At 51.7% G+C, this 26,225-nt stretch overlaps 1 protein-coding gene across 1 annotated transcript; it reads right to left on the reverse strand.

Annotated features, from left to right (window-relative positions):
- Positions 1-13,270: 13,270 nt before the first annotated feature.
- Positions 13,271-25,662, reverse strand: LOC127573715 (tumor necrosis factor ligand superfamily member 10-like). The gene is made up of 5 exons (XM_052022167.1): positions 25,372-25,662; positions 23,957-24,055; positions 22,298-22,367; positions 17,981-18,067; positions 13,271-15,258 (listed from the first exon to the last, which is right to left on the reverse strand). The coding sequence occupies exons 1-5, from the start codon at positions 25,597-25,599 to the stop codon at positions 14,846-14,848; spliced, it is 897 nt and encodes a 298-aa protein (XP_051878127.1). The 5' UTR covers positions 25,600-25,662; the 3' UTR covers positions 13,271-14,845.
- Positions 25,663-26,225: the final 563 nt, after the last annotated feature.

Here is a 26,225-nt window from a genome sequence, read left to right on the forward strand (position 1 = left end):
ACTGCCACAGGAGGGCTGCAGGTGAGCAATGGGGAACTGGGTAAAGACAAGAGAACAATGGAGGGGTTTGCTGATGGTGTGTGACTGATGCCCAGGGACCCTTCCAATGTCTTCAGTCATAACCCCTCCTCAAAACCGTTAACCCATCAGCAAAGCCAACCTGAACTCCGAATGCAGCTGCTCAGATAAACCCATTCACCTCTAGTCTCACTCTGGTGAACAAGCTGCTCCACGTTCAACCCACCTGACAGAGGTGTGGTCCACAGCTGGACACCCTTGTCCTTAAGACAGGTGTGGTCCACAGCTGGATTCAGGGGGGTGACTGAGCCATAGCTGGATTCTGGGGGTTAGAGAAATCTGTTTTTTTTTTCCCTTTTACCATTGTGACCTAATTTCATTTCCCAAACAGGTGTAGGAACTGCCTGCTCAGTAGTATCTAAAGTCTTTCCAGATCATTTTCCTTCAAGGCCTCTTGTTGTGACTTAAGATAATTTATCAAATTACTTGCTAGATTCCTACAACATGTGAGTCACCCCTGTACACCTGCAGAAACAACAACAGCTCCACATTCTCACAAGTGTAACATTATAAATAGCTCTCACAAAGTGGGGAAGGTAAATCCCACGCAGCCACTGAGTCACAGCTTCAGGCAACACCTTGCAGCTTCATCCTTGATCATGGCTCCACTGAGCTTTGTCTGATGTACAACGACACACACAGTTCATCACTTTGATATTACAAAAAACTTCCTGCTCAAAAGTTGCAAAACTTCAGATCAGAATCAGGAAATGCTGGAAACACTCAGCAGGTCAGGCAGTGTGTGTGGAGGGAGAATCAGAGCCAACGTTTCAACTCACAGCAACGTGACTGATGAGTGATGGTGGTGGGTGGGGCGGGGGGGTGTTCAGGACAAAGCTGGGACTGAGGAGGCAAACTGCAGGGATAGAGTTAGGGGGAAGTTGGATAAACTGGTGGTCGAGAAGGAGGGAATGGGGAGAGGGAGGGGGAATGGGGAGGGGGAGGTGAGCCAGTTCTGACCAGCTCCAGTGCAATGAGCTCATAATGGAGAGACAACAAACGTTGACCATCCCTCTGCCCCCACAGATGCTGCCTGACCCACCGAGTTCCTCCAGCAGTCTGGTTTTTTGCAAGAACCATAACCGGTGTGACAGGTAGGAGGTAGGAGGCAGGAGGCAGGAGGTAGTAGGCGGGAGGTAGGAGGCAGGAGGCAGGAGGTAGTAGGCGGGAGGCAGGAGGCAGGAGGCAGGAGGCAGGAGGTAGGAGGTAGGAGGTAGGAGGCAGGAGGTAGTAGGCGGGAGGTAGGAGGCAGGAGGTAGGAGGCAGGAGGCAGGAGGCAGGAGGCAGGAGGCAGGAGGCAGGAGGTAGTAGGCGGGAGGTAGGAGGCAGGAGGTAGTAGGCAGGAGGTAAGAGGCAGTAGGTAGGAGGCAGGAGGCAGGAGGCAGGAGGCAGGAGGTAGGAGGTAGGAGGTAGTAGGCAGGAGGTAGTAGGTGGGAGGTAGTAGGTGGGAGGCAGGAGGCAGGAGGCAGGAGGTAGTAGGCGGGAGGTAGGAGGCAGTAGGTAGGAGGCAGGAGGCAGGAGGCAGGAGGCAGGAGGTAGGAGGCAGGAGGCAGGAGGCAGGAGGTAGGAGGTAGGAGGTAGTAGGCAGGAGGTAGTAGGTGGGAGGCAGTAGGTGGGAGGTAGTAGGTGGGAGGCAGGAGGCAGGAGGTAGGAGGTAGGAGGTAGGAGGCAGGAGGCAGGAGGCAGGAGGCAGGAGGTAGGAGGTAGCCAGTTTTCAATCACTCGCACTGTCCTCACTGTGTGTGCCTGGGCTGTCTTCTGTCTCAATCCCTTGACCCTGCTTTGGAGAGAACTGATGTTATTCCGGGATGACCAACCGTTACTGGATGAATTCTTTCACCCTGTCCTCATGGGAAAACAGGAAAAGATCCCAGCTCAGTGCTGGGTCATCTGTCAACAGAACAGCCCGACTGAGGATCCCAGCTCAGTGCTGGGTCATCCGTCAACAGAACAGCCCGACTGAGGATCCCAGCTCAGTGCTGGGTCATCCGTCAACAGAACAGCCCGACTGAGGATCCCAGCTCAGTGCTGGGTCATCCGTCAACAGAACAGCCCGACTGAGGATCCCAGCTCAGTGCTGGGTCATCCGTCAACAGAACAGCCCGACTGAGGATCCCAGCTCAGTGCTGGGTCATCCGTCAACAGAACAGCCCGACTGAGGATCCCAGCTCACCTTTTATTAGGGTTTTTGGGTGTAAGGGTTAGTTTTTGTTAGGGTTTTTAGTGTAAGGTTTAGATTTTTTAACAAGTTTTTTAAGTAGTCGAGTGGGGGCTGGACTGCACAGGCGCGGCGCGGGCAGCTTAAAAAGGAAACAGCCTATAGAGCGGGCAGCGTCGGAGCGGGCAGCGGAGTGAGAGGGAGCAGAGTGTTCTGGGCTTTGGCTCAAGGGGCTTTGGCGTGAAGGGGCAAGGAGGGTAAGTAGCTGGTAAGTAGGTAAAGGCAAGGTTTAGCTTTTGGTCATTATAGATTTGTAGGTGGGACTAACTAGGGAAAAAAGGTAGTCAGATGGAGGACATGGTGGTGTGCTGCAGCTGTTTGATGTGGGAACTCGTGGACCTTGCTGTGGTCCAAGATGGCCACATCTGCAGTAAGTGCTTGAGGCTGGACGAACTTCGGCTCAGAGTTGATGAGCTGGAGTCGCAGCTACAAACACTGCGCAGCATAAGGGAGGGAGAGAGTTATGTAGACACGGTCCATCAGGTGACAGTCACCCCCCTTAGGGTAGGTACATCTGAGGTTCAGGAGGCAGATAGAATGGTGACGGTCAGGGGAGGGAAGAGGAAGAAGAAGTCAGGCAGGCAGACAGGACAGAGAGCCCTGGAGGCTGTTCCCCTCAGTAACAAGTTTTCTGCCTTGGAAGCTGTTGAGGGGGATGACCTGCAGGGGCCTAGCTGCAGTTACCTGGTCTCTGGCACTGGGACTGGTACTGCTGCTCAGAAGGGAAGGGTGGGAAAGAGACATGCGGTAGTGATAGGGGACTCGATAGTCAGGGAAACAGACAGGAGGTTCTGTGGCAGTGAGCATGAATCCCGGATGGTATGTTGCCTCCCAGGTGCCAGGGTCCGGGATGTCACTGATCGGGTCCACAGAATTCTTGAGTGGGAGGGAGAGCAGCCAGAAGTTGTGGTCCATATTGGCACCAATGACATTGGTAGGAAGGGGGATGAGGTCCTGAAGAGTGAGTTCAGGGAGCTAGGCAGAAAATTAAGGAACAGGACCTCAAGGGTAGCAATCTCAGGATTGCTGCCAGTGCCACGTGATAGTGAAGGTAGGAATAGAAGGAGGTGGCAGATAAATGTGTGGCTGAGAAGTTGGTGCAGGAGGGAGGGTTTTAGATTTCTGGATCATTGGGATCTCTTCTCGGGAAGGTGGGACCTGTACAGAGATGACGGGTTACACCCGAACCAGAAGGGGGCCAATATCCTTGAGGCGAGATTTGCTAGGGTGGTACAGGAGGGTTTAAACTAGTTTGTGAGGGAGAAGGGAACGGAGGAGTAGGTCAGAGGAAGAAGGGGATGGGGAAAAGTTAGATCAAACAGGTAGAGAGGCTTTGGGGAAGGAGAAGCAGAATACAGGCTGTAAAAGTAGTAAGGTAGATGGACTGAAGTGTGTTTACTTAAATGCAAGAAGTGTCAGGAATAAGGGGGATGAACTGAGGGCTTGGATAAGTATGGGGGACTATGATATCATGGCTATTACTGAGACGTGGCTGATGTCAGGAGAGGAGTGGATATTGAATATTCCTGGTTTTCGATGTTTTAAGAGGGATAGGGAAGGGGGGAGAAGAGGGGGAGGGGTGGCGATACTGGTCAGGGACACTGTTACGGCTGTGGAAAGGATGGATGTTGTAGAAGGATCATCTCTAGAGTCCGTATGGGTGGAGTTAAGGAACAAGAAAGGAGCAGTTACTCTACTAGGAGTATTCTATAGGCCCCCCGGTAGCAGTAGAGATATAGAGGAGCAGATTGGCAGGCAGTGTTTGGAGAGAAGCAGAAATAACAGGGTTATTATAATGGGAGACTTCAACTTCCCAAATATAGACTGGAACCTGCTTAGTGCCAAAGGTTTAGATGGGACAGAATTTGTTAAATGTGTCCAGGAGGGATTCCTGACGCAGTATGTTGACGGGCTGACTAGAGGGAATGCCATGTTAGATCTAGTTTTAGGAAATGAACCGGGACAGGTGAAGGATCTATTGGTGGGTGAGCATTTGGGGGACAGTGACCATTGCTCCATAACCTTTAAAATTGTCATGGACAGGGACAGGTGCAGAGGGGACAAGAGGATTTTTAATTGGGGAAGGGCTAACTACGAAGCTATAAGGAGAGAACTTGGGAGTGTAAATTGGGATGTCCTTTTTGAAGGAAAATGTACCATGGGGATGTGGTCGATATTCAGGGATCTTATGCAGGATGTGAGGGATAAATATGTCCCGGTGAGGCAGAGAAGGAATGGCAGGGTGAAGGAACCGTGGGTGACGAGAGAGGTGGAACGACTAGTTAGGGAGAAGAAGGTAGCATACGTGAGGTATAAGCAGCAAGGTTCAGACAGGGCCCGTGAGGAATATAGGGTAGCAAGGAAGGAACTTAAGAAAGGGCTGAGGAGAGCTAGAAGGGGACATGAAAAGGCTTTGGCTAGTAGGGTTAAGGAAAATCCCAAGGCCTTTTTCAAGTACGTGAAGGGTAGGAGGATGGCTAGGGTGAAGGTAGGTCCGATTAAGGACAAAGGTGGGAGAATTTGCCTGGAGGCGGCGGAAGTGGGAGAAGTTCTGAATGAGTACTTCTCTTCGGTATTCACCAAGGAGAGGGGTCTTGATGATGCGGAAGGGAGTGCTGGTAGGGGTAATGTTCTCGAGGTTGTTGATATCAAGAGAGAGGATGCGTTGAAGTTGTTAAATAATATTAAGACAGATCAATCTCCGGGGCCTGATGGGATTTTCCCCAGGCTGCTTCGAGAGGCTAGGGAGGAGATTGCTGAACCGCTGGTAAGGATCTTTGAGTCCTCGTTGTCTAGGGGGGTGGTGCCAGAGGATTGGAGGATTGCAAATGTGGTCCCCTTGTTCAAAAAAGATAATAGGGATAGGCCAGGGAATTATAGACCGGTGAGTCTCACGTCTGTGGTGGGTAAGCTGTTAGAAAGGATTCTAAGGGATAGGATTTATGAACACCTAGAGAATCATGGACTGATTAGGGACAGCCAGCATGGTTTGAGAAGGGAAGATCTTGCCTCACAAGCCTGATAGGGTTCTTTGAGGAGGTGAGCAGGAGGATTGATGAGGGTAGTGCGGTGGATGTGGTCTACATGGATTTTAGTAAGGCGTTTGATAAGGTTCCACTTGGTAGGCTTTTTCAGAAGGTCAGAGGCCAAGGGATTCAGGGAGGTTTGGCTGTGTGGATTCAGAATTGGCTTGCCTGTAGAAAGCAGAGGGTTGTGGTGGAGGGAGTGCATTCAGATTGGAGGGCAGTGACTAGTGGTGTCCCACAGGGATCGGTTCTGGGACCTCTACTTTTTGTGATATTTATTAATAACTTAGATGAGGGGGTGGAAGGGTGGGTTAGCAAGTTTGCAGTTGACACAAAGATCAGTGGTGTTGTGGATAGTGTGGACGGCTGTCGAAGCTTACAGAGGGATATTGATAGGATGCAGAGCTGGGCTGACAAGTGGCAGATGGAGTTCAATGCGGAGAAGTGTGAGGTGGTACACTTTGGAAGGACAAACTCCAAGGCGGAGTACAAGGTAAGTAGCAGGATTCTGGGCAGTGTAGAGGAGCAGAGGGATCTGGGGGTTCATATCCACAGATCACTGAAAGTCGCCTCACAGGTAGATAGGGCAGTTAAGAAAGCTTATGGGATATTAGCTTTCATAAGCCGTGGGGTTGAGTTTAAGAGCCGCAAAGTAATGATGCAGCTTTACAAAACTCTGGTTAGTGCTGTGTCCAGTTCTGGTCACCTCATTATAGGGAGGATGTGGAGGCGTTGGAAAGGGTGCAGAGGAGATTTACCAGGATGCTGCCTGGATTAGAGAGTATGCATTATGAGGAGAGACTAAAGGAGCTAGGGCTGTTCTCATTGGAGAGGAGGAGGATGAGGGGGGACATGATAGAGGTATACAAGATATTGAGAGGAATAGATAGTGGACAGCCAGCGCCTCTTTCCCAGGGCACCAATGCTCAATACAAGAGGACATGGCTTTAAGGTAATGGGTGGAAAGTTCAAGGGAGATGTCAGAGGAAGGTTTTTCACCCAGAGAGTGGTTGGTGCATGGAATGCACTGCCTGGGGTGGTGGTGGAGGCTGATACGTTGGTCAAGTTCAAGAGATTGTTAGTTAAGCATATGGAGGAACTTAAGATAGAGGGATATGTGGGAGGAAGGGGTTAGATAGTCTTGGGTGTGGTTTGAAGGGCGGCCCAACATGGTGGGCCGAAGGGCCTGTACTGTGCTTTATTGTTCTATAGTTCTATGGTTCTATTGTTCTGTGCTTGTTAACTTTGCCTTTAATCCTGGCAGGAACATTGAAACTCTGCACTCTCAAAATTTCGCCTTTGAAGGCCTTCCACTTACTGAACACATCCTTGCCAGAAAACAACTCATCCCAATCCACTCTTCCCAGATCCTCTCATTTCCACAAAATTGGCCTTTCTCCAATTTAGAGCCTCAACTCAAGGACCAGACCTGTCCTTATCCATAATTAACTTGAAATTAATGACATTATAGTCACTGGACCCAAAATGCTCACCTACACATACTTCTGTCACCTGACCTGTCTGGTTCCCTAATAGGAGATCAAGTATTGCATTCTCCCTCGTTGGTACCTTTATATATTGATTTAGAAAACTTTCCTGAACACATTTGACAAATTCCAAGCCATCCAGCCCTTTCGCAGTGTGGGAGTCCCAGTCAATATGTGGAAAGTTAAAATCACCTACTATTACAACTTTCTGTTTCTTACATCGGTCTGCTATCTCCCTACAGATTTGTTCCTCCAATTCTCTCTGACTATTGAGCGGTCTATAATACAACCCTATTAGTGTGGCCACACCTTTCCTATTCCTCAGCTCCACCCATATGGCCTCTGTAGATGAGCTCTCCGGGCTGTCCTGTCTGTGCACAGCTGTGATCTGTTCCCCGACCAGTAACGCCACTCCTCCCCCTTTCATCCCTCCCCCTCTATCACGTCTGAAACAATGGAACCCCGAAACATTAAGCTGCCAGTCCTGCCCCTCCTGCAACCATGTCTCACTAATAGCAATAATGTCGTAATCCCATGTGTCAATCCACGCCCTAAACTCACCTGCCTTACCTACAATACTCCTTGCATTGAAATAGATGCACCTGAGAACATTTCTATCACGTACAAACCTTTGATTTCGTCGATAACTGCAGTCCTCGCATGACCTTTTTCCTCCTCCACATCACTATCTGCTCTAACATTCTGGTTCCCCTCCCCCTGCAAATCTAGTTTAAACCCCCCAGAGCAGCACTAGCAAACCTACCCGCAAATATGTTAGTCCCCCTCCAGTTCAGGTGCAAACCGTCCCGTCAGAACAGGTCCCACCTTCCCTGGAACAAAGCCCAATTATCCAGAAACCTGAAGACCTCTCTCCATTTCCTTAGCCATGTATTTAGCTGCATGATCCTCACTAGCACGTGGACCTGGTAGCAATCCTGAGATTGCAACCTTGGAGGTCCTGTCCTTTAACTTTGCACCTAATTCCCTAAACTCTCTTTGCAGGACCTCCTCCTTCTTCCTATCCATGTCATTGGTCCCTACTTGGACCATGACATCTGGCTGTTCACCCTCCCTCCTGAGAATATCGAGAACTCGATCTGAGATGTCACGGACCCTGGCACCAGGGAGGCAACAGACCATCCGGGATTCTCGATCTCTCCCACAGAACCTCCTATCTGTCCCCCTAACTATCCAATCCCCTATCACTACTGCTCTCCTCTTTTCCCTCCTTCCTTTCTGAGCCGAGGGTCCCATCTCGGTGCCAGAGACACGACCACTGCAACTTATCCCTGGTAGGTCGTCCCCACCAGCAGTATCCAAAACGGTTTACTTATTGTTGATGGGAACAGCCACAGGGGTGCACTGCTCCTTCTGTCTATACCCCTTTCCTTTCCTGACAGTCACCCAGCTACCTGCCTCATGACTTTTAGGGGTGACTATCTCCCTGAAACTCCTGTCTATTTCTGCCTCTGCCTCATGAATGCTCCTAAGTTCATCCAACTCCAGCTCCAGTTCCCTAACTCAGTTTATCAGGAGCTGCAGCTGGATGCACCTTTTACAGGTGTAGTCATCAGGGACAAGTGTGTTGTCCCTGACTTCCCACATGCTGCATACGGAGCACACGACTGCCCTAACTGCTGCCTTCATTACCTACTCCTAAGTCAATTAAAGGAACTTACCGGCCTTACCTCTCTGGGAGCAAGATCTTCCTCAGCCTCTGCTCACCGAAGCCTCTCGAGCCAAAGCCCACAGTTCCTCTCCCTGCTCCCTGGTTCCCTACTCCCTGCTCCCATCTCCCTGCTCCCCACCATTCCTCTCCCTGCTCCCTGGTTCCCTACTCCCTGCTCCCATCTCCCTGCTCCCCACCATTCCTCTCTGTGCTCTCTGGTTCCCTACTCCCTGCTCCCATCTCCCTGCTCCCCACCGTTCCTCTCTGTGCTCTCTGGTTCCCTACTCCCTGCTCCCATCTCCCTGCTCCCCAGAACAGAGGTTTCCTTTGACCCGAGTGACTGATTCTGAGCTGCTGTCCTACCAAACCTTCCACAATGACCACTGCCCTGATCAACTTTATAAGTTTTGTTGAACCATCTGCTTGAAGGGACTGCAGCTCATCTGCAGAGTTCATGGTGAACTTCATCTGTTACAGTTCTGATTCCGTTCCATGGGTCTGAGATCTCAATGCTTCGACAGCTGAAGCAGCTTACACTTCAACAAACTTTGTCCAGTGAGCAACTAGTGCTGGACCACATCTCACACAGTGTGGAGCAGTGTGGGACACAGTCTGTCCCACACTGGGGTTGGTGCCTATGTTCTGGACATAACACTGTCTCTATCAGTAGAAGGGAAGGTTTCCACTTTGATCCCCCTCACAACCCCAGGGTGTTCCGAGTTTTACAGCCAATGCGTCCAGTCACCACACTAATGAAGAACTTCACACTCAGATCATGCACAGCAATATCCCACAAACAGCAATGTGTTAGATCAACAGTAGAAGTCCCCAGTGTGGGGTTGGTTACAACAGCGATGGCACCTTATGTCACAGAGAGGAAACATGTCGGGATTCTCAGGTAGTGCAAGTAACATTCAATCTCTCTCTCTCTCTCTCTCTCCCCCCCCTCAGTGGGCAATTTAATGCCCCTAACGTGGAGAGATGTAACCATGGAAAAGGCATATAATCGTTCTTGTTGATCTTTCTCTACAGGTACCTATCTGACTGTTCTGATTGGTGACATTTACTCTGAAAAATATTTATTGTTGTTGCAGTGGTGACTGGAGTTGGGGCGACCGTGGGGAGCTCGAGGCGCTGAAGTATCTGAGCTCGTTATCACTCTGCATTTTCCACTGTAGGGTTGTTCAGGAAAGTATGATTGTAAAGTTGCTCATGATAATATGTTGGGGAGAGGAAGAAAGAGCCGCCTCAGCTGGTTAGAATGTAGATAAGGTGGAATTTGTAAGTGGGTGACGGTATTAAATACCTTTTCCACACACTGTTTCCAATGAATATGCTCAGTTGTGCATCTCAGAGAACTTGCAGATTTTAACTTTTGTCAGCCTTGGCTGATATTTCAGCCCCATCCACTCTCGAAGCCACCATAAGCTCCACTTCCCACTAAACACGATAAGTGTTCATCTCCAGAACCTGCACACCAGGTCCCTGGGTACATCTCCCTCTGCACTCTCTCTCTGTGATGGGGGAAGGGGGGTCCCGAGAGGTGTGGAGACCCCAGACTTACACCGGCTATGCAAAGATCCTGTGTAGTACGTGTGTGGGGGGGGAGGTGTATCGGATGGGGGCGGAACAGCATGCAGGGGGTATTGGAGAGGGGAAGAGCAGGATGTGGGGGGGTTATTGGATGGGGAAGGACAGGATGGGGGTGTTATTGGAGGGAAAGAGCAGGATGTGGGGGGTTGTCAGACAGGGGGAGGAATGGGAAGATTCTGAGACTTGGATGAGTTTTCACCTTTGGGACAGGAAACATCTTATTTCACCAGATGTACCAAGGCCACTGTTCTGCGGCCCTAATACCCTGTGGGAGGGTCGGGGAGAGTTGCCTCTTTCAACTGCTTCAGTCCTTCTGGTGAAGCTGCTGGCACAGTGTTGTTGGGGAGTTCCAGGACTTAGAACCAGTGACAGTGAACAACCACATCAGGAATGTGGATGTGGGGAGAAGTTGTTCTTGTGCTTGGTGGGAGAGCTGGCAGCTTTGGGAGGTTTGTGGAGACAGTCACCACTCACTGGGCACTGAGGATGGGAGTCACCCCTCCAAAGCCCAGAAACTCACAACTCACTGAGGACATTTAAACAATAATGTTTGTCAGGGTCTGTTGATCTGAGATGGTGCTCGAGGGAGGCACAAAATCACCGAGGTAAAATTAAGCAGTAAAGCAAAATGCTGCATCCACAGCGTCTCACGGCACGGAGACAGGCCCTTCGGCCCAACCGGTCCGTGCCGACTAAGATTCTGACCTAAGCCAGTCCCATTTGTCCATGTTTGGCCCATATCCCTCTAAGGCCTCCTTTCCATGGACCTGTCCAAGTGTCTTTTAATGTAGTTTTTGTACCTGCCTCAACACTTCCCCTGGCAGCTCGTTCCACATACGGACCACCCACTGGGTGGAAAAGTTGCCCCTCGGGTTCCTATTAAATCTTCCCCTCTCACCTTAAACCTGTGCTCTCTAGTTCTTGATTTCCCAACCCTGGGGGGAAAAATACTGTGCACGTTCACCCTATCTATGCCCTCGTGATTTTATACACCTCTGTAAGACCACCACTCATTCTCCTACACTCCAATGAAAACAGACCCAACCTGCTCAACCTCTCGCCATAACTCAGTCCCTCGAGTCCCAGCAACATCTCTCGTAAATCTCCTCTGCACGCTTTCCAGCTTAATGGCACCTTTCCTATATCAGGGTGACCAAAACTGAGCACAATATCCCAAATGTGGCCTCACCAACGTCGTGTACAACTGCACCAAATGAAATAAAACACCAAAGGAACTCTGCCCCTCCCCAACTTTCCTTCCCTTGCTTTCCCATTCTGATCGCAGATCCTGGACCCCACCTGTTTGCAGCCTGCTCTAGTTTACCATAAACAGGTCCCCCAGAAGGTTTAAGGATGTGAGTCTGACCCTTGAAAATACAAAATACATCTCTACATTTGTCGCCATGAAGTAAAAACAGTTTTATTTGTTTTGAGGTTTGACACAGGAAGATCTGTTGTACTGAGTAATCAGAATGCAGCAAAAGTGAGCAATAACATCAAACAGGAAATGGGGACCATTGTTAACAATTTAATCAAATAAATAGCTGAAGGTAAATACCATTTAACAAGAGGTAATGCCAACAAAGTTGTTGCAGTCTCTCTGTGGGACCTGTTGCAAATTAAAATCGTGCAGAAAGCACAGAAATCTCCAAAACTCACTGGTCTAATCTCCTAAACCATAGAACCATAGAATAATACAGCACAATACAGGTCCTTCGGCCCACCATGTTGTGCCGACCTTTAAACCACACCTAAGACTATCTAACCCCTTCCTCCCACATATCCCTCTAACTTAAATTCCTCCATATGCTTATCTAACAATCTCTTGAACTTGTCCAATGTCTCAGCCTCCACCACCACCCCAGGCAGCGCAATCCATGCACCAACCACTCTCTGGGTGAAAAACCTCCCTCTGACATCTCTCTTGATATTACCTGAACAGGTCACGTTGTTTTAGCCAAACAACTTGACCTGTTCAGGTAAAGATGATCAGCTGCTTTGGGATAATGTTCTTTGTCCTTCCCTCCAGACCAACGAAACCTTTCCTCGTGTAAACACACTGCAGCGTCTGTGGCCTTCCCTCCATCCAACCTTCAGGACCCAACACAACGGACACCTCGGCTTTCTGTCCGGGACGGCAGGACAGAACGTTCCCGTGGCATCCCATCCCGAGCTCCCGGGGCATTGAATGGTTTATCCAACAAACTTTGCATGTCTGCCATGACTCACAGAGAGAATAAAAGCCATTCTGGCTCCCCAGCCGTCAGACTGAACGTAAGCCGCTCAGTGTTGAGTAGTGAGGTGCCGTCCGTCTGAAATGCCTTGAAGATGTTAAATATTTCAAAATCAGTGCTCATCAAGCGTGAAATGAGTGGTACAGGGGACATGGGAACATTTTCTGAAGGATAGAAAAGGTCAGTGATAGCTCAGAGCAGGACGGGGACACGTGGAGAGGCCCGGGGGACCGGGAGTGCTCTCCGACCGGCGGATTACAGTCGGGAGGGGCTTCACACGACAGTTTAACCTTATAAAGGGGTTGGAAGGGAACTTGGTCTTATTGTGCAGGGCAGCGGGGGAAGATTGAAGGTCACCAGGAGAAGCAGAAGACAAGGTTTTCATGATATTTCTACAAGAAATACGATTTTATATGGGAACCGTTAAACAGGATTAACCAGAAAGTTGCAATTGTCACATATTTATTCACAAAGGTGCAAAATTCATAAAATGTGCTTTCACATTGCCCAATAAATATTACAGTGCAACTTGTGGAAACGGATCCAACAGGGAGCAGCAGGGGAACATTTACAAAGTGTGTGTGGGGAGGGGGAGGGATCTGGGGAGTGGGTGGGGGTGGGTGGGACTAACTGAGGAGCATTTACAAAGAACTGGAACAGGCTTAATGGGCGGAATGTCCTCCTTCTCTCCAGAGGAGTTGTTCCGCCATCCTTTGATCTAATCGTCTCCTGGTCAAGTTAGGGAGCAGACAGAAGTTGTGTACCCTGCCCACCCAGTCCACCAAAAATATAAACACAGCTCGACTTAAAGCATTTTGACCCTGATAACACACACGACATTTTTATATTAATACACAAAAAATAAGAAGATTTTTATTTGTTTCTAGGTTTACAAAAGACTAATTAAAGTAGCTATTGTTACATAAATATTCACAAAAATGAGGAATACCGTGAAACGTGAACAATCTAATCCAATAAATAGCTTAACAATAATATTAAATGAGTCACAAACAACGTGTGGCTCTGGAGTCAGTTTGAAATCCACGTGCAATTTAATGATCTGTTCTAGAATAAAAATGATAAATAAAATACAGACAAACATATTCAGAATTCCCTAAAACAAAGAATTCGTTTAGCATTCTTCCCAACATTCACAATACGACGCCCAGAGGAAAACTTTGGGGGATTACTACACGACACGCCTTCAGAATGGGTATCAGGGAAATGTTAGTGCTTTGTGCAATTCAACCTGCAAACTTCTGCCATGCTGGGGCATTACTCGGTGCCTACGCCCTGCAGTCTGGGCCGCTGGTTACCAGCTGGAGTGCACCAGCTGTTACATGTGGCAGTCTGGTCACTGGGATAAAAGTCGGTGGCAGTGAACACGGAACGTCACTTTTCAATAACACGGTGAAGAGCCGGTGAAGTGCTCACTCGGCTGTCGAGAAGACTTCAGAGCTTCACTTCCTGACTCTCTGTGCTCGATTCCACCTATCAAAGAGGTCGCTTCAATTGTTAAACCACTTCACAAACACAATGGAACAGGCTGAGTCTATTTAAAACTGTTTTATCTGCACAGCGACTGGAGTTTTTAATGTTCCTTTTCAATGTGATTATTGAAGCGTGCAGCGAGAGTACTGCCGAGAAACTCCTGAAATATTCCACCTGTAATGCGCTTCCGTTTCCGAGGGTATCAGAAGGTGGGTCTTCCTGTGGCTGGGGAGTGCTCTCCAGCTCACCCTCACTCGCCTTCTAACACACTCACAGTTCATTTAAGTTCTACTTAGAGAAATGTTAAAGAATGTTAACAATACCCGGCGTAGCCACGGTATTGTGGGCTGTGGTTTTCTGTTTACGAGCTCGAAGCTGTCTCCATGCTGGTGTGGAGCGGATGTCAACACTTGCAGACATTCCTTGCAAAAGGCAGCAGGTGAAGTCACAAATCCAATGAAACGAAGACCTCAATGGGCAGAATTTGACACCCACACACCTGCCCCGTGCAAAACACACCTGGGGATTTCGGGTCGCCCTCCAAACGTTGGTGACAACAGGCCATCCCAGCAGGAAGGTGTGGAGCTGAGCTGGGACAGCATGGGACTGGAAACAAGATTCACTCCCGACAGGTCTGCGTTCAAACAGGAATCTCACTCCCCAAATACTAAATGGAGCGCAGAACTGTGGCGGCGAAGCCCAAACACTGCGCGCCCGTAACATTCTGAAAATGTAGCTGCAGTTTCCCAATGTCCCTGAGAATTGCGAGAGGGAGAGAAGAGGGAGTTCGGTCTTCTCTGGGACATGCAGATGTCCCCAGGAGTCGATGGTTTAGCTGTGGAAGGTCACTGCGAGGATGAGTGATTATTGAAGGTGAAAGGTTTGAATATTTTCGCGCCGACTTCCCTTTGCTGCGGATATGTGGACGGGTGGGGTTCTTGCAGAACGCCGGGCCCTGGGTAGCGAGAGGCCCTGGTGTAAGTGGTCAGCTGGTGTGAGGCAGGCAGTTGTCAGCCGGCAGTAGGCTTTGCTGGGCTTGAGAGAAGGAACTAAAGCCGAAAGGTGCCGAAGTAGGTGGCTCTATCATAACTCAGCAAATCTGTGGTCGTCACAGATACAAATAGCTGGTCTCCCTCCTTCAACTGAAAAACTCCGCCCTGGTTCACCGAGTTGAAACTAGAAGCTTGGCTTTTATCCACTGGTGTTTTGGACGCCTTCATGAGCATTGTAGACTGTTTGGGGTCCCTTTGCAAATAGACGTACTGAACAAACGGCACGTTGGTTGTTCTCTCGGATTTATTACTGGTTAGTCGAAAACTAACCTGGCAGTAGACATAGTAGAATCCAGGCTCGGTTATAACTAGCTTACCACTGGTATAGTTGATGTTGTGTGTAAACGCAGGAAATCCTGCAGCCATCCAGCGTTTAATCGGAGATCCTTTGTCACATGGGAACGTGGTCCCTGAAAAAACAGTAAACACTGCAGTCAGGTTGTGGGGAGGGAGGGAGGGAGGAAGCGTCCGGCGCTGGGAGGTGCGACGAGCGCGGCGAAGAGGCAGATCCAAGGCTGGATCCGAGCGGGGGTCCAGGTTGCTTCAGCAGCCAGTGAGACCGTTTGCAAACAGCAGTTTGGCCGCAGCGTCGACCAACCCCAGACAACAGCAGCTGATAGCTGGCACAAGGGAATCATTCATTCCATGCTTACTCTGGATTTCTATAGCGCCTTTCACATCTCAGCACAGCCTCCTGCTTCAAGGACGACCAATGATTTCCCCCAATGCAGCAATTACTCTGTACATTAAAATCCAGACCACAGTGAGGGATCGAGTGACTACTCGGCCCGGGAAGGAATCTGCACCGGTGACCGGGGCTGCAGAGTAACGTCCCCTGTGGCACTCGGAGAGTCCGCGAAGAGACGGCTGCAGCCATGCGGCAACACCAGCACCTGGTGCATTGTAGTGGCGCCGTGGGCGACTTCACCTGCGGGGCTTGGCACTGCTTTTGGCCCAGAACATGTTGACCAAGTCGGCAGTGGAGCTTAATCCAGATAACGTCAGGTGCTGCATTTTGGGAAGTTAAACCAGGGCAGTACTTGCATAGTAAACGGCCGGGTCCCGGGGAGTGCGGTCGAACAGGGGGACCTGGGGCCCTGGGGAGTGTTGTTGAACTGGGGGACCTGGGGTACAGGTACATGGTGCCTGGAGCTGACGACAGGCCGGTGAAGAAAGCGTTTGGCACGCTGGACTTCATCGGTCAGGATACTGAGTACAAGAGTTGGGATGTCAGTTACAAGACGTTGGTGGGACCACACTTGGAGTATTGGGTGCCGCTCTGGTCGCCCTGCTATGGGAAGGATGTGATTAAGCTGGAAAGATGCTGCTGGGTCCGGAGGGCTGAAGTTACAAGGGGAGGCCGGACAGGCTAGGATTGTTTCCCTGGAGCGAAGGAGGCTGAGGGGTGACCTTATAGGGGTTTATAAAATAATGGTCATAGATAAGGTGAGTGGTCTTCTCCCCAGGGTAGGAGAGTGTAAAACAAGAGGCACAGGTTCAAAGTGAGTGGGGAAAGATTTAAAGCGGACCTGGGGGTCACGTTTCCACAGAGGGGAATGGGGGGTGGAACGAGCTGCCACAGGAAGCGGTTGAGTTGGGACAGTTACATACACCTGGACAGGTGCGTGGATGGGAAAGGTTTAGGGGGACACGGGCCAAACGTGAGCACGTGGGACTGGCTCATTTAGTCAACTTGGTCGGCATGGACGAGTTGGGCAGAAGGGCCTGTTTCTGTGCTGTATCTCTCTGTGACCGTTGGCCACCGGAGGGGGTCCTGCCCCACCTCACAGAGGGAGGGGGCAGTGCAGGTAACCGCCGATTCACGGCCCCACATCGGGGGCTGGTGAGGTGCTGGGTTGGTGGTGACATTGCCCACGATCCCGTCTCTCCTGACAACGCCTGCAGGGTTGGGGTTGGCGACAGGGGAGGGGCAGTTTGAATGAGCCGCTCCCCCCCCCTCCACCTCCCCCCACCCCCTCTCCACCCCACCCCCTCCACCTCCCCCACCCCTCTGCACCTCTCCCCACCCCCTCTCCACCTCTCCCCACCCCCCATACCCTTCCACCCACCCCCCTCTCCACCCCTCCACCTCTCCCCACCCCCCCCATACCCCTCCACCTCCCTCCGCCGACCCTGTGCTTTGCAGGGATCAGTAGCTAACTGGTGTCAGCCGAGGATGGAAACCGCCTGTGGGTTGGTAGGTTGACCCGGTGACGCCTCCTTGGCTGAGCTGTGAAAGGTCACACGTACAGTAGGCTGCTGAGGTTCTGCCTGAGGTTAAAGCTCATGGTGACAGAGGAAATGAGCAGTGCGCCCCACACATTGCACCCGGCTATAGTGCTGACACAGTCCACGGCCCGCGGTACCAGGCGCCGCTCTCGGGCACTCCCGCACCGTCCGGCGGGCGCATCTGCCTCACTCCTGTGCCCGGGGGTAGGACGGGGGGTGGGGGGGAGAGGGGGTCACACAGCGAGGCCGAGGGCCGGGATGTGGAGAAACGGGCGCCCAACACGGAGCAGGGTAACAGGACCCTCCGGTCCAACGAGCCCGCGCCGCCCGATTCCACAGTTAACCCCAACTCCTAACCCGCGCGTCTTTGGAACGTGGGAGGAAACCGGAGCCCCCGGGGGAAACCCACGCAGACACATGGGGGGAGAACGTGCAAGCTCCTTACAGACAGCGGCCGGAATTGAACCCCGATCGCTGGCGCTGTAGTAGCGTTACGCTAACCGCTGCACTACCGTGCCATCGGCACAACCGGTCACTCGGCAGATTCCCAGCGGCCGCGCTCTGGCAGCGAAACACAGTAAAATCTCCCAAAGAACGAAATGCAACGATACAACCCGTGGCTTCATGGTCGTGGGTTCGCTCCCGACCGTCTGCGTGGAGTTTGCACGCTCTCTCCGTGACCCTGTCTTGCCCCGGTGCCCTCCCTCCTCTCACAGAAAGTTGCTGCCGGTGTCAGTTAATGGTTAAAAGAGTCAACGGGGAGTCTATGGGGAGGGAGAGGATGTTGCAGGGGCGCAGGGGGAGGCTGTGAGAGCTTGGCCAACATCTGCCATGTCCGCTCTAACTTTGCCCGGTGTAGATGCCCCGCCTGAGCCCGGCCCCAGTCAGGAACCCTTCACCTACCTGGCGGGCTGCTCCCTGGTGTGGTGGCGATGAGGTGAGCGGCCGTACGTTGGGGGGTGTGGAACCTGTGGCTCCCTGGGCGGTCACCTGTACAACAAAGCAGGCAGTGGTGAACACACAGAACATAGACCCCAGCCCAGGAACAGGCCCTTCGGCCCGACATGTCAGCACTGCGCAGGGTCCGTATCGCTCCATTCCCGCCGGTTCATCTGTCTGTCTAAATGCATTTTCAACGCCACTGTGGTATCTGCTTCCACCGCCTACCCCGGCACCCACCGCCTCTCCGTGTAAACCTGCCCCGCACATCCCCCTTCACTGTAAAACTGTGCCCTCGAGTATCTGACATTTCTACCCTGGGGAAAAGACTCTGGCCGTCTACCCTACCTGTGCCTCTCATAATTTTATAAACTTCTATCGGATCTCTCCTCAGCCTCCGCCGCTCCGGAGAAAACAACCCAAGTTTGTCCGACCTCTCCTTACAGTTCAAGCCCTCTAATCCAGGCAGCATCCTGGTGAACCTCTTCTGCACCCCCTCCAAAGCCTCCACATCCTTCCTGTAATGCGGTGACCGGAACTGCACACAGTGGTCCAGGTGTGGCCTGACCAAAGTTTTACACAGCTGCAATATGACTTCCAAACTTTAATACTCAATGCCCCAACCAATGAAGGCAAATATGCCGCGCGCCTTCTTCACCGCCCTGTCTACATCTGGTGTCACTTTCAGGGAGCTGTGGACTTTGCCCCCCAAATCCCTCTGTACATCAATGTTCCTCAGGGTTCTGCCATTCACTTTCCCCTTACATTTGACCTCACGAAGTGCAACCCCTCACACTTGTCCGGATTAATCTCCATCGGCCAGTTCTCTGCCCCGACTCCCGACTGATCCACATCCCGCTGAATCCCTCACTGTCCACAACTCTGCCAGTTGTGTTCTCTGCGAAGTTACCAACCAGGTCATTGATATACACCACAAACAACAGTGGTCCCGGCACCGATCCCTCTGGAATACCATCAGCCCAAAGGCAGTGACCAACAGGTGCATAGAAAGATCCCATAGAAAGGCAACACTGAAGCAAACAGGAGACCATCTAGCTGAGGATGGATACTTCCCAGGGAGTTCCCTTTCTCTTCACTGTACAGCCAGCGGAGCTTCAGCCCAACACTGGAGGCTGCAGTACCTCCGGACTGCAGAGTGGGTTCCCCAACCCACAACCTCTGCTCCACAGGCCGACTGAAGCAAGGTCATAGAGTCACACAGCACAGAAATTGGCCCTTCGGCCCAACTGGCCCATACCGACCAAGATGTCCATCCAGGATGCCCCACCCCTTCCCCCACCCTTTACCAGCGGCTATCCCCCCTCTTTCTTTCCAGTCCTGATGAAGGTCTCGACCCCAAACACCGACTGTCCATTTCCCTCCACAGATGCTGCCCGACCCGCTGTCCCTCCAGCTCCTTTGTGTGTGTCCATCCAAGCCAGTCCCACTTGCTCGCGTTTGGCCCATGTTCCCCGCCCACTTGTGGTTTAAACGCTGTAATTGCACCGCTTGCTGTGGCCGCTGGTTCCAGAACTCCTGCACCCTGCGGTTGTCACGTGATATCTACAGTCCACAGCACAAACCAGCCGCTGTTCAGTGTGAAACCAGTGAACATAAAACGCAGCTGGGGAGGAAGTAACAAATCTTGGTCTGCAGCAGCGCGCAGGCATTAACCACGGTGGTGCTGTGGAGAGCAGGAGATCACATTCTGCACAGGAGGCCCCGGGGAAGCAATATTGGCCCTCAGGGAGCGGGAGCGCCCTGGAGTCCCGGTCACTGACTCGCTCCCCAAAGCGAAAGCCAAGTGAACCCGGGTTCTGCACTTGGACAAATTCACCGAGCGCCCCACCAGTGGATATCCCCAAACTGGTCACCGGTCCTGACCCGAGGTGTCACCTCTGCTCCCCCACCATGGACGCTGCCTGACCTGCTGGCACCTTCTGGTTTTATTTCAGACCATTCACTCCATTGAGCGAGTGGACTGAGGGCGGCCGAGTGGCGCAGCGGGTAGTGCCGCTGCCGTCAGAGACCCGGGTTCGACCCGGACCTCCGGCGCTGTCTGTGTGGAGTCTGCACGTTCTCCCTGAAACCGCGTGGGTTTCCCCCGGGTGCTCCGGTTTCCTCCCACATCGGTGGGTTAATTGGCCGCTGTAAACTGTCCGCAGTGTGTGGTTCAGCGGGAGAATCTGGGGCAGTAGAGGACAATGTGGGATGGAATAAAATGGGGATTCATGGAGGGTTGGTTAACTGGGTGGTCGATAGTCGGTGCGGACCCGATGGCCCGAAGGGCCTCTTTGCTGTGTCCCTCGATCACTGTGTAATTCTTCAAGCAGATTCGTTCTCTGTAAACTCCCGCTTCCAGGATTTAGCCAATTGCCTTTCAATTCCAGGTGGGAATCACAACAACTTCTCACCGCGGGATGCTACCTGAACTCGGCCCACGCCTGTGGTTTGAGGTACAGAATGCAGAGGAACAGGAAGAGTGTTGTTTAAAACATCACGTCACTGAAGAGAGTGACAAGTGTTATACTCGTGTGTCGGGAACAGTGGGCAGCCTCCGTCTGTTAACTGAACGTGGATCCAAGTTAATGAAATGTCGCCGGGGATCATCAGAACTGCTAATTAGGGTCAGGGTTAGGCGCACACTTTCCTTTGAGAGGACAATTACTTTGGGTATCAATAAGAAACTATGTAGAGCTAAGACAAGGAGGAGGGATTTGAAATGGAAATGTGTGTCACCCATCCGCTGGGTCCCCTGCCTCTGCGGGACACCCGCAGCTGCGGAGGAATTGGCCCCAGTCCGGGCTACTTCACAGTGGATCTCACGCTGGCTGACAACCATGCGATGCTTGAGTTCAGCCGAGTGTCTGTTGGTTGTGCTGCTGGAATGAACAACCTAACGCGGCCAGGCGATGATATTCACTTCCGGTACATCACCTCTGAAGTTAGTCTTTGGGAAACCTGCGCCCTTACCCAGTCTGGTTCCGTCCAGCCCCGGGTTATTGACACACTCCATTCGTGGGATGAGTCAAATGGACATTTCCCGCCATATCCCAGCAACAATCAATGAATCAACTACCCGATCTCTGAACAACCTGTCAGTGAGTTGTTCGTTAGTCCCAATGTACGCAGACCCCCGGATCCTGCATCATTTCTACGCTAACTCTCTCCGTTTTGGATTTCCCAATGGTGGGGCCATTGGGGGTCAGTGTGGGGTCAGCGTGAGCCCGCACCGAGTGAGGGGTTGGATCACGACCCCAGTCACCACAGACACTACCCACTTGCACAGCCCGTGGGTGCCTAACCCAGGATCAACAGGAATACTGTGGAACCTCCTCTACTGGTCTACCCTACAAACCCTGGTTTCTCGGCTCTGAACTATATCCCAAACATCGAAAGGCAATTATCACTGTTCCGTGTCTTAGTGAACTCCGGTTGACCAATGGCACCGGTTCTGAGAGGTTCTCACCATTCCCGGGAGTCACTTGGAAGGAAGCTGCAGGTAGTTTGTTCTTGAATGTGGTAACAGTGAGCAAGTCTGGTAGTCACAGAGTCGCTGCAGTTGTGGTGACTGTGATGGTGGTTTGACAATCCACAGAATGTGAGTTCAAATCTCCACCCCCACCCCCAACCCCCCCCCCCCCTCCATTTAAGAATGTGAATTCAATTAAAGGGAAACGTAGATCGCTAATGGCCACGGGTAAATCATGAGCCGTCCTTACCCCTCTGAGTTGTAGGTGCACAGGGGACCCCAGCGAGCCGGCAGATGGCCAGTGCAGGAAGTGTGGAGTGACCAGAAGATCAGACCCTCTGAGTCAAAAAACGTGACTCATCGAAAACATTATAATTTTAGATTCCGATTCCTATCAGTGCGGCCCATTCCGGTTCACATATTGTCTGAAGGGGCCCCACCATCTGGACGTTTTAAAAACACCTTCCGTGCGACCTTTAGTATTGGACACTGTTGCTCCTTCACACCCACTCCAAGCTGGGACTCCTGAGTCCAAACACCAGCCTTCTGATGGTTTGCACATAGAGCGGCGGTGACTGACATCAGGACCACAACAAGCGGTTGAACTCCCTTCGGGTGACCCCGCAGCGAATGCAGGATAGCACCCACCACGTCTGCTCCCTGAAGCCCCCACAAGCCCCCACAGGCCCGGCTCACTCTGGCTTGGATCACCCCGGGAGGACCACTGGCTCTACGTCCGGGAGGCCCCGGGACATCCTGGGCTGTGGCCGGGGCTGTGGAGGGGCAGCCCCGCTAACCTTCCCACCTACCTTTCTGTGCGTCGAAGCCGGTGGCCTCTGCAACTTTGCCTCTCGATCCCTCGGACCCCGGCTGCAGGTACTGCAAGAACAAGCGCACAGTCAGCACCTTACGACCCTGCGGTCCGTTGACTCTACTGGCCCTTCCCGCGGTCACTGAGAGTCCCGACATCAGAAAACAACCGGAGATGTTTAACGTCCCCCTCCCCCACTACCACCCCCCCCCCAACCCCAGGAGAGCAATAAACAGGCTCAGATTTAACCGAGCCTCCAGCAAGACAAATCCTGCATTTATATAGCAACTCGCCCCTCCCTACAGTTTCCACTGGAAACAGAGATGTTGCCCACCGGGGATTGGCTGCCCGGGGCCAGAAGGGCACCCATCAAGTGTCCGTTGCGCCTGTAAAAGAGATACCCAGCATGGAAACAGGCCCTTCGGCCCACGCCGACTGTGATGCCCAGCGAGCTAGTCCCACCTGTCCATGTTTGGCCCATAGCCCTCTAAACCTCTCCTATCCATGGATTTAGCTAGATGGCGTTTAAACGTTGCTAATGTGCCCACCTCAACCACTATTTCTGGCAGCTCATTCCAAACACGCACCACCCTCTGTGTGAAGAAGCTGCCCCTGATGTCCCTTTTAAATCTCTCGCCTCTGATCTTAGACCTATGCGCTCTTTGTTTTTAGCACCCCCTCCCTGGGAACCAGACTGTGCTTTCACCCTGTCTATGCCCCTCATGATCCTATATATCTCTATCAGGTCACCCTTCAAACTCCTACATTCCAGGGAATAAAGCCCTAGTCTACACAACCTTGTAACTCAGGCCCCCAAGTCAGGGCAACATCCTGGTAAATATATCTGCACTCTTTCTAGTTTAATAACATCTTTCCTACATCAGGGTGCCCAAAACTGTGCACAGTGCTCCAAGTGCGGCCTCACCGACGTCTTGTATGGCTGCAACATAACCCCCCAGTTCCTACACTCATTGCCCTGACTGGTGAAGGCCAGCGTGCTAAGCACCTTCTTCACCACCCTGTCTACCTGAAGACACCACCTTCAGCGAATTATACACTTGCACTCCTAGATCCCTCTGTTGCGCAACGCTCTCCAAGATCCAACCTTCACTGTATAACTTCTACCTGAGTTTGATCTCCCAAAAAGCAATACCTCACGTTTATCTGGATTGAAAGTCGTTTGCCAATCCTCAGCCCACATACCCAGCTGATCAAGATCCCCCTGTAATTTTTCATACCCTTCTACACTGTCTACACCACCTGTCTTAGTATCATCCGCAAACTTACCAACCATGCCTTGTGCGCACTCACTTTCCCATTTCAGCAGCACTGCACTCCTGCAGCCGTTCCCGGGAGCAGGCGCCGCTGCCACACTGCTTCCTCAGTCTCCAGACCCAGGGCTCTACCCCGATACCCTCCCCTCCCTTCCCCAGCCCTCAGCCCACTTTAACCACCACTCCCAGACTCGGGCGTCCCTCCGTTACTGCAGGAAACGTGCCCGGCCTCGGGGCCGCGGAACTGGGGGGAATCTTGCGGTGTTACAGTGGGTCTAGGGGGCGAATACAAAGAGCGCGCAGTGTGAGGGTCCTGAGGCCAGCTCTCCCTCCACCACCCCCTCCCCCCTCCCTCGCCCCAACCATCGGGACAAGACCCGCACCTGGCGAATGCACTGCAGCAGCAGCTCGCTGTCGGCGACGCTTTGGTTTCCACGCCCTCTCGTGTGTCCGGGCAGCGGAGATTCCGGGTCTCTCTTCACCTGGAGAAGGGAGAACACACCAGGTAAAACCTCACCATAACTGCAGCCCCGAAAGCAGGGCAGGGCGGAGGTTAGAAACACCCTTCTGGTTTTCTGCATGGAAGGTAGCCACTGGTCGGCGTGGAGCCGTTGGGCCGAATGGCCTGTACCCTTCTAACCCTTGGCTGGAGACACAGAGACCCGAGATGTTGGAATCTGCATCAAGAGACAGTCTGCTGGAGGACTCAGCAGGTCGAGCAGCGTCTGAGGGGAGAAGGGATGGTCCACGTTACAGGTCTAACCCACGCATCAGGACTGACCCGAGATGTCGGCCATCCCTCTTCCTCCACAGATGCTGCTCGACCCGCTGAGTTCCTCCAGCAGATTGTCTGTTGCTCTATAACATGGTTAATCGTCGCAAGTTAGTTTAACGGTGTAGGAAGATCATCCGTTCGGCACAAGATCAGGTGTACACCCAATCCGCGTAAATACACACAGAGCAGGTATACACACCGACCGGCTCGACATAATTCCCAGTTCTACACACCAACCGGGTTTACACACCTCCCAGGTATACACACCGACCGGGTCTACGCTCACCACAGGTATACACACCAACCAGGTCTACACACACCCCAGGTATACACACCCCAGGTATACACACCGACCGGGTCTCCACACACCCCAGGTATACACACCGACTGGGTCTACACACTCCCCAGGTATACACACCCCAGGTATACATACCGACTAGATCTACACACACCCCAGGTCTACACACTCCCCATGTATACACACTAACTGGGTCTATATACAATCCCAGGTATACACACTAACCGGGTCTAAACACCCCCCAGGTATGCACCCAGCCCGGGTGTATATGCACCCCAGGTATGCACACAGCCCGGGTATATACACACTCCAGGTATACAACAAGCACAACATCTGGGTTTACAGCAGAACGCTGCGCTGTGACTCTCTATAATGTCAGGAACGGCCAGGGCAGGTCGGAAACACACACAGCCCCAGCACTCCAGCAACATCACTCTGCACCGTAAAGTGTAAAAGTTGTAATTCAGTCACTGACATCTGAGCAGTTTTATCACTTGCAGTTGTTTTACCCACTTTGTACCTCCGGACTTATCACCCTGACAATTGTTTGCAGGTTGCTGTACATTTTCTTGATTTATCCGTTTCATCATCACCTTTCAACAGACTTATTAAAAATGAAGCACATTTAAGGACAGAATACGTTTAAATCAAATACCTTAAATCATATTAAACAATCAATGATGATGTTAACACTTTGGTCCAACTACTAGTCGGACCTGTCTTACCTTGTCGAATTTGACGGATAAGTATGCGTAAAGCATGGTGCTGGTGATCATGTGTGCCGCCAGTAACAAGGTGACCATGTAGAGGACGATCCGGACAGACACAGAGGGCTGGTGCTCACAGCTGTTCCCTTGGGCCGGCATGCTGCCTGGTTCATTCACGTTATCGACTAGAGCCGATAGTGTCGGCACGCTCCCTTCTCTCACTGTGCAGTTGCCTGGGCGCAACATTCAATCTTTTGTCATCTTGCGCCTTTCAGGAAACTAACTAAATTATACAGCGCATTTCTTAGAACCCCGCACTTCCTGGAAAATATGCATCGCCTCAGTCGAGTTTGTGGAGCAACTGGTAACGGCAAAATCGCTATAAAGGTCCTTGGTTAATTTTCCCAGGTTACCTCACAGAGTGAGCTGAAGGACCTCGCCATCACAGCAACTTTTACGCAGAAAGTCCATGTTATTGTTTCACACCAATTACTGTGAAGGCAATCTTTCAATCAACTGGCATTTCCTGTATCAACTATTTCCTTTCCCCTCTGCAACCTTACATCTCTTGCAAAGTGCTTCTGAACTTGTTGATTTTCACTGGATGGAGATAGTTCGTTACCAGAGTTATTATTTCTGTAAGATTCTTTGTAATTTTGTGCTGCCACAATAACTCGCAGTTAATGGTCCAACACTAGAAGAACAAGAAAGTGTTTTTGTATCACCCTGGTCAGGAAACAAATTGTAGAAAGAATTCTAGAACAACACTCACATTATGCAAGTGACACATGGACTCAAAAGTAATCTTTACCCAGGATCACTGCACTGCTGACTGATGTGATGGTCAAGGTTAGTTGATATCCTGAGGGTAC

Source organism: Pristis pectinata, chromosome 8, assembly GCF_009764475.1.
Source record: "Pristis pectinata isolate sPriPec2 chromosome 8, sPriPec2.1.pri, whole genome shotgun sequence".
Classification (NCBI taxonomy): Eukaryota; Metazoa; Chordata; class Chondrichthyes; order Rhinopristiformes; family Pristidae; genus Pristis; species Pristis pectinata.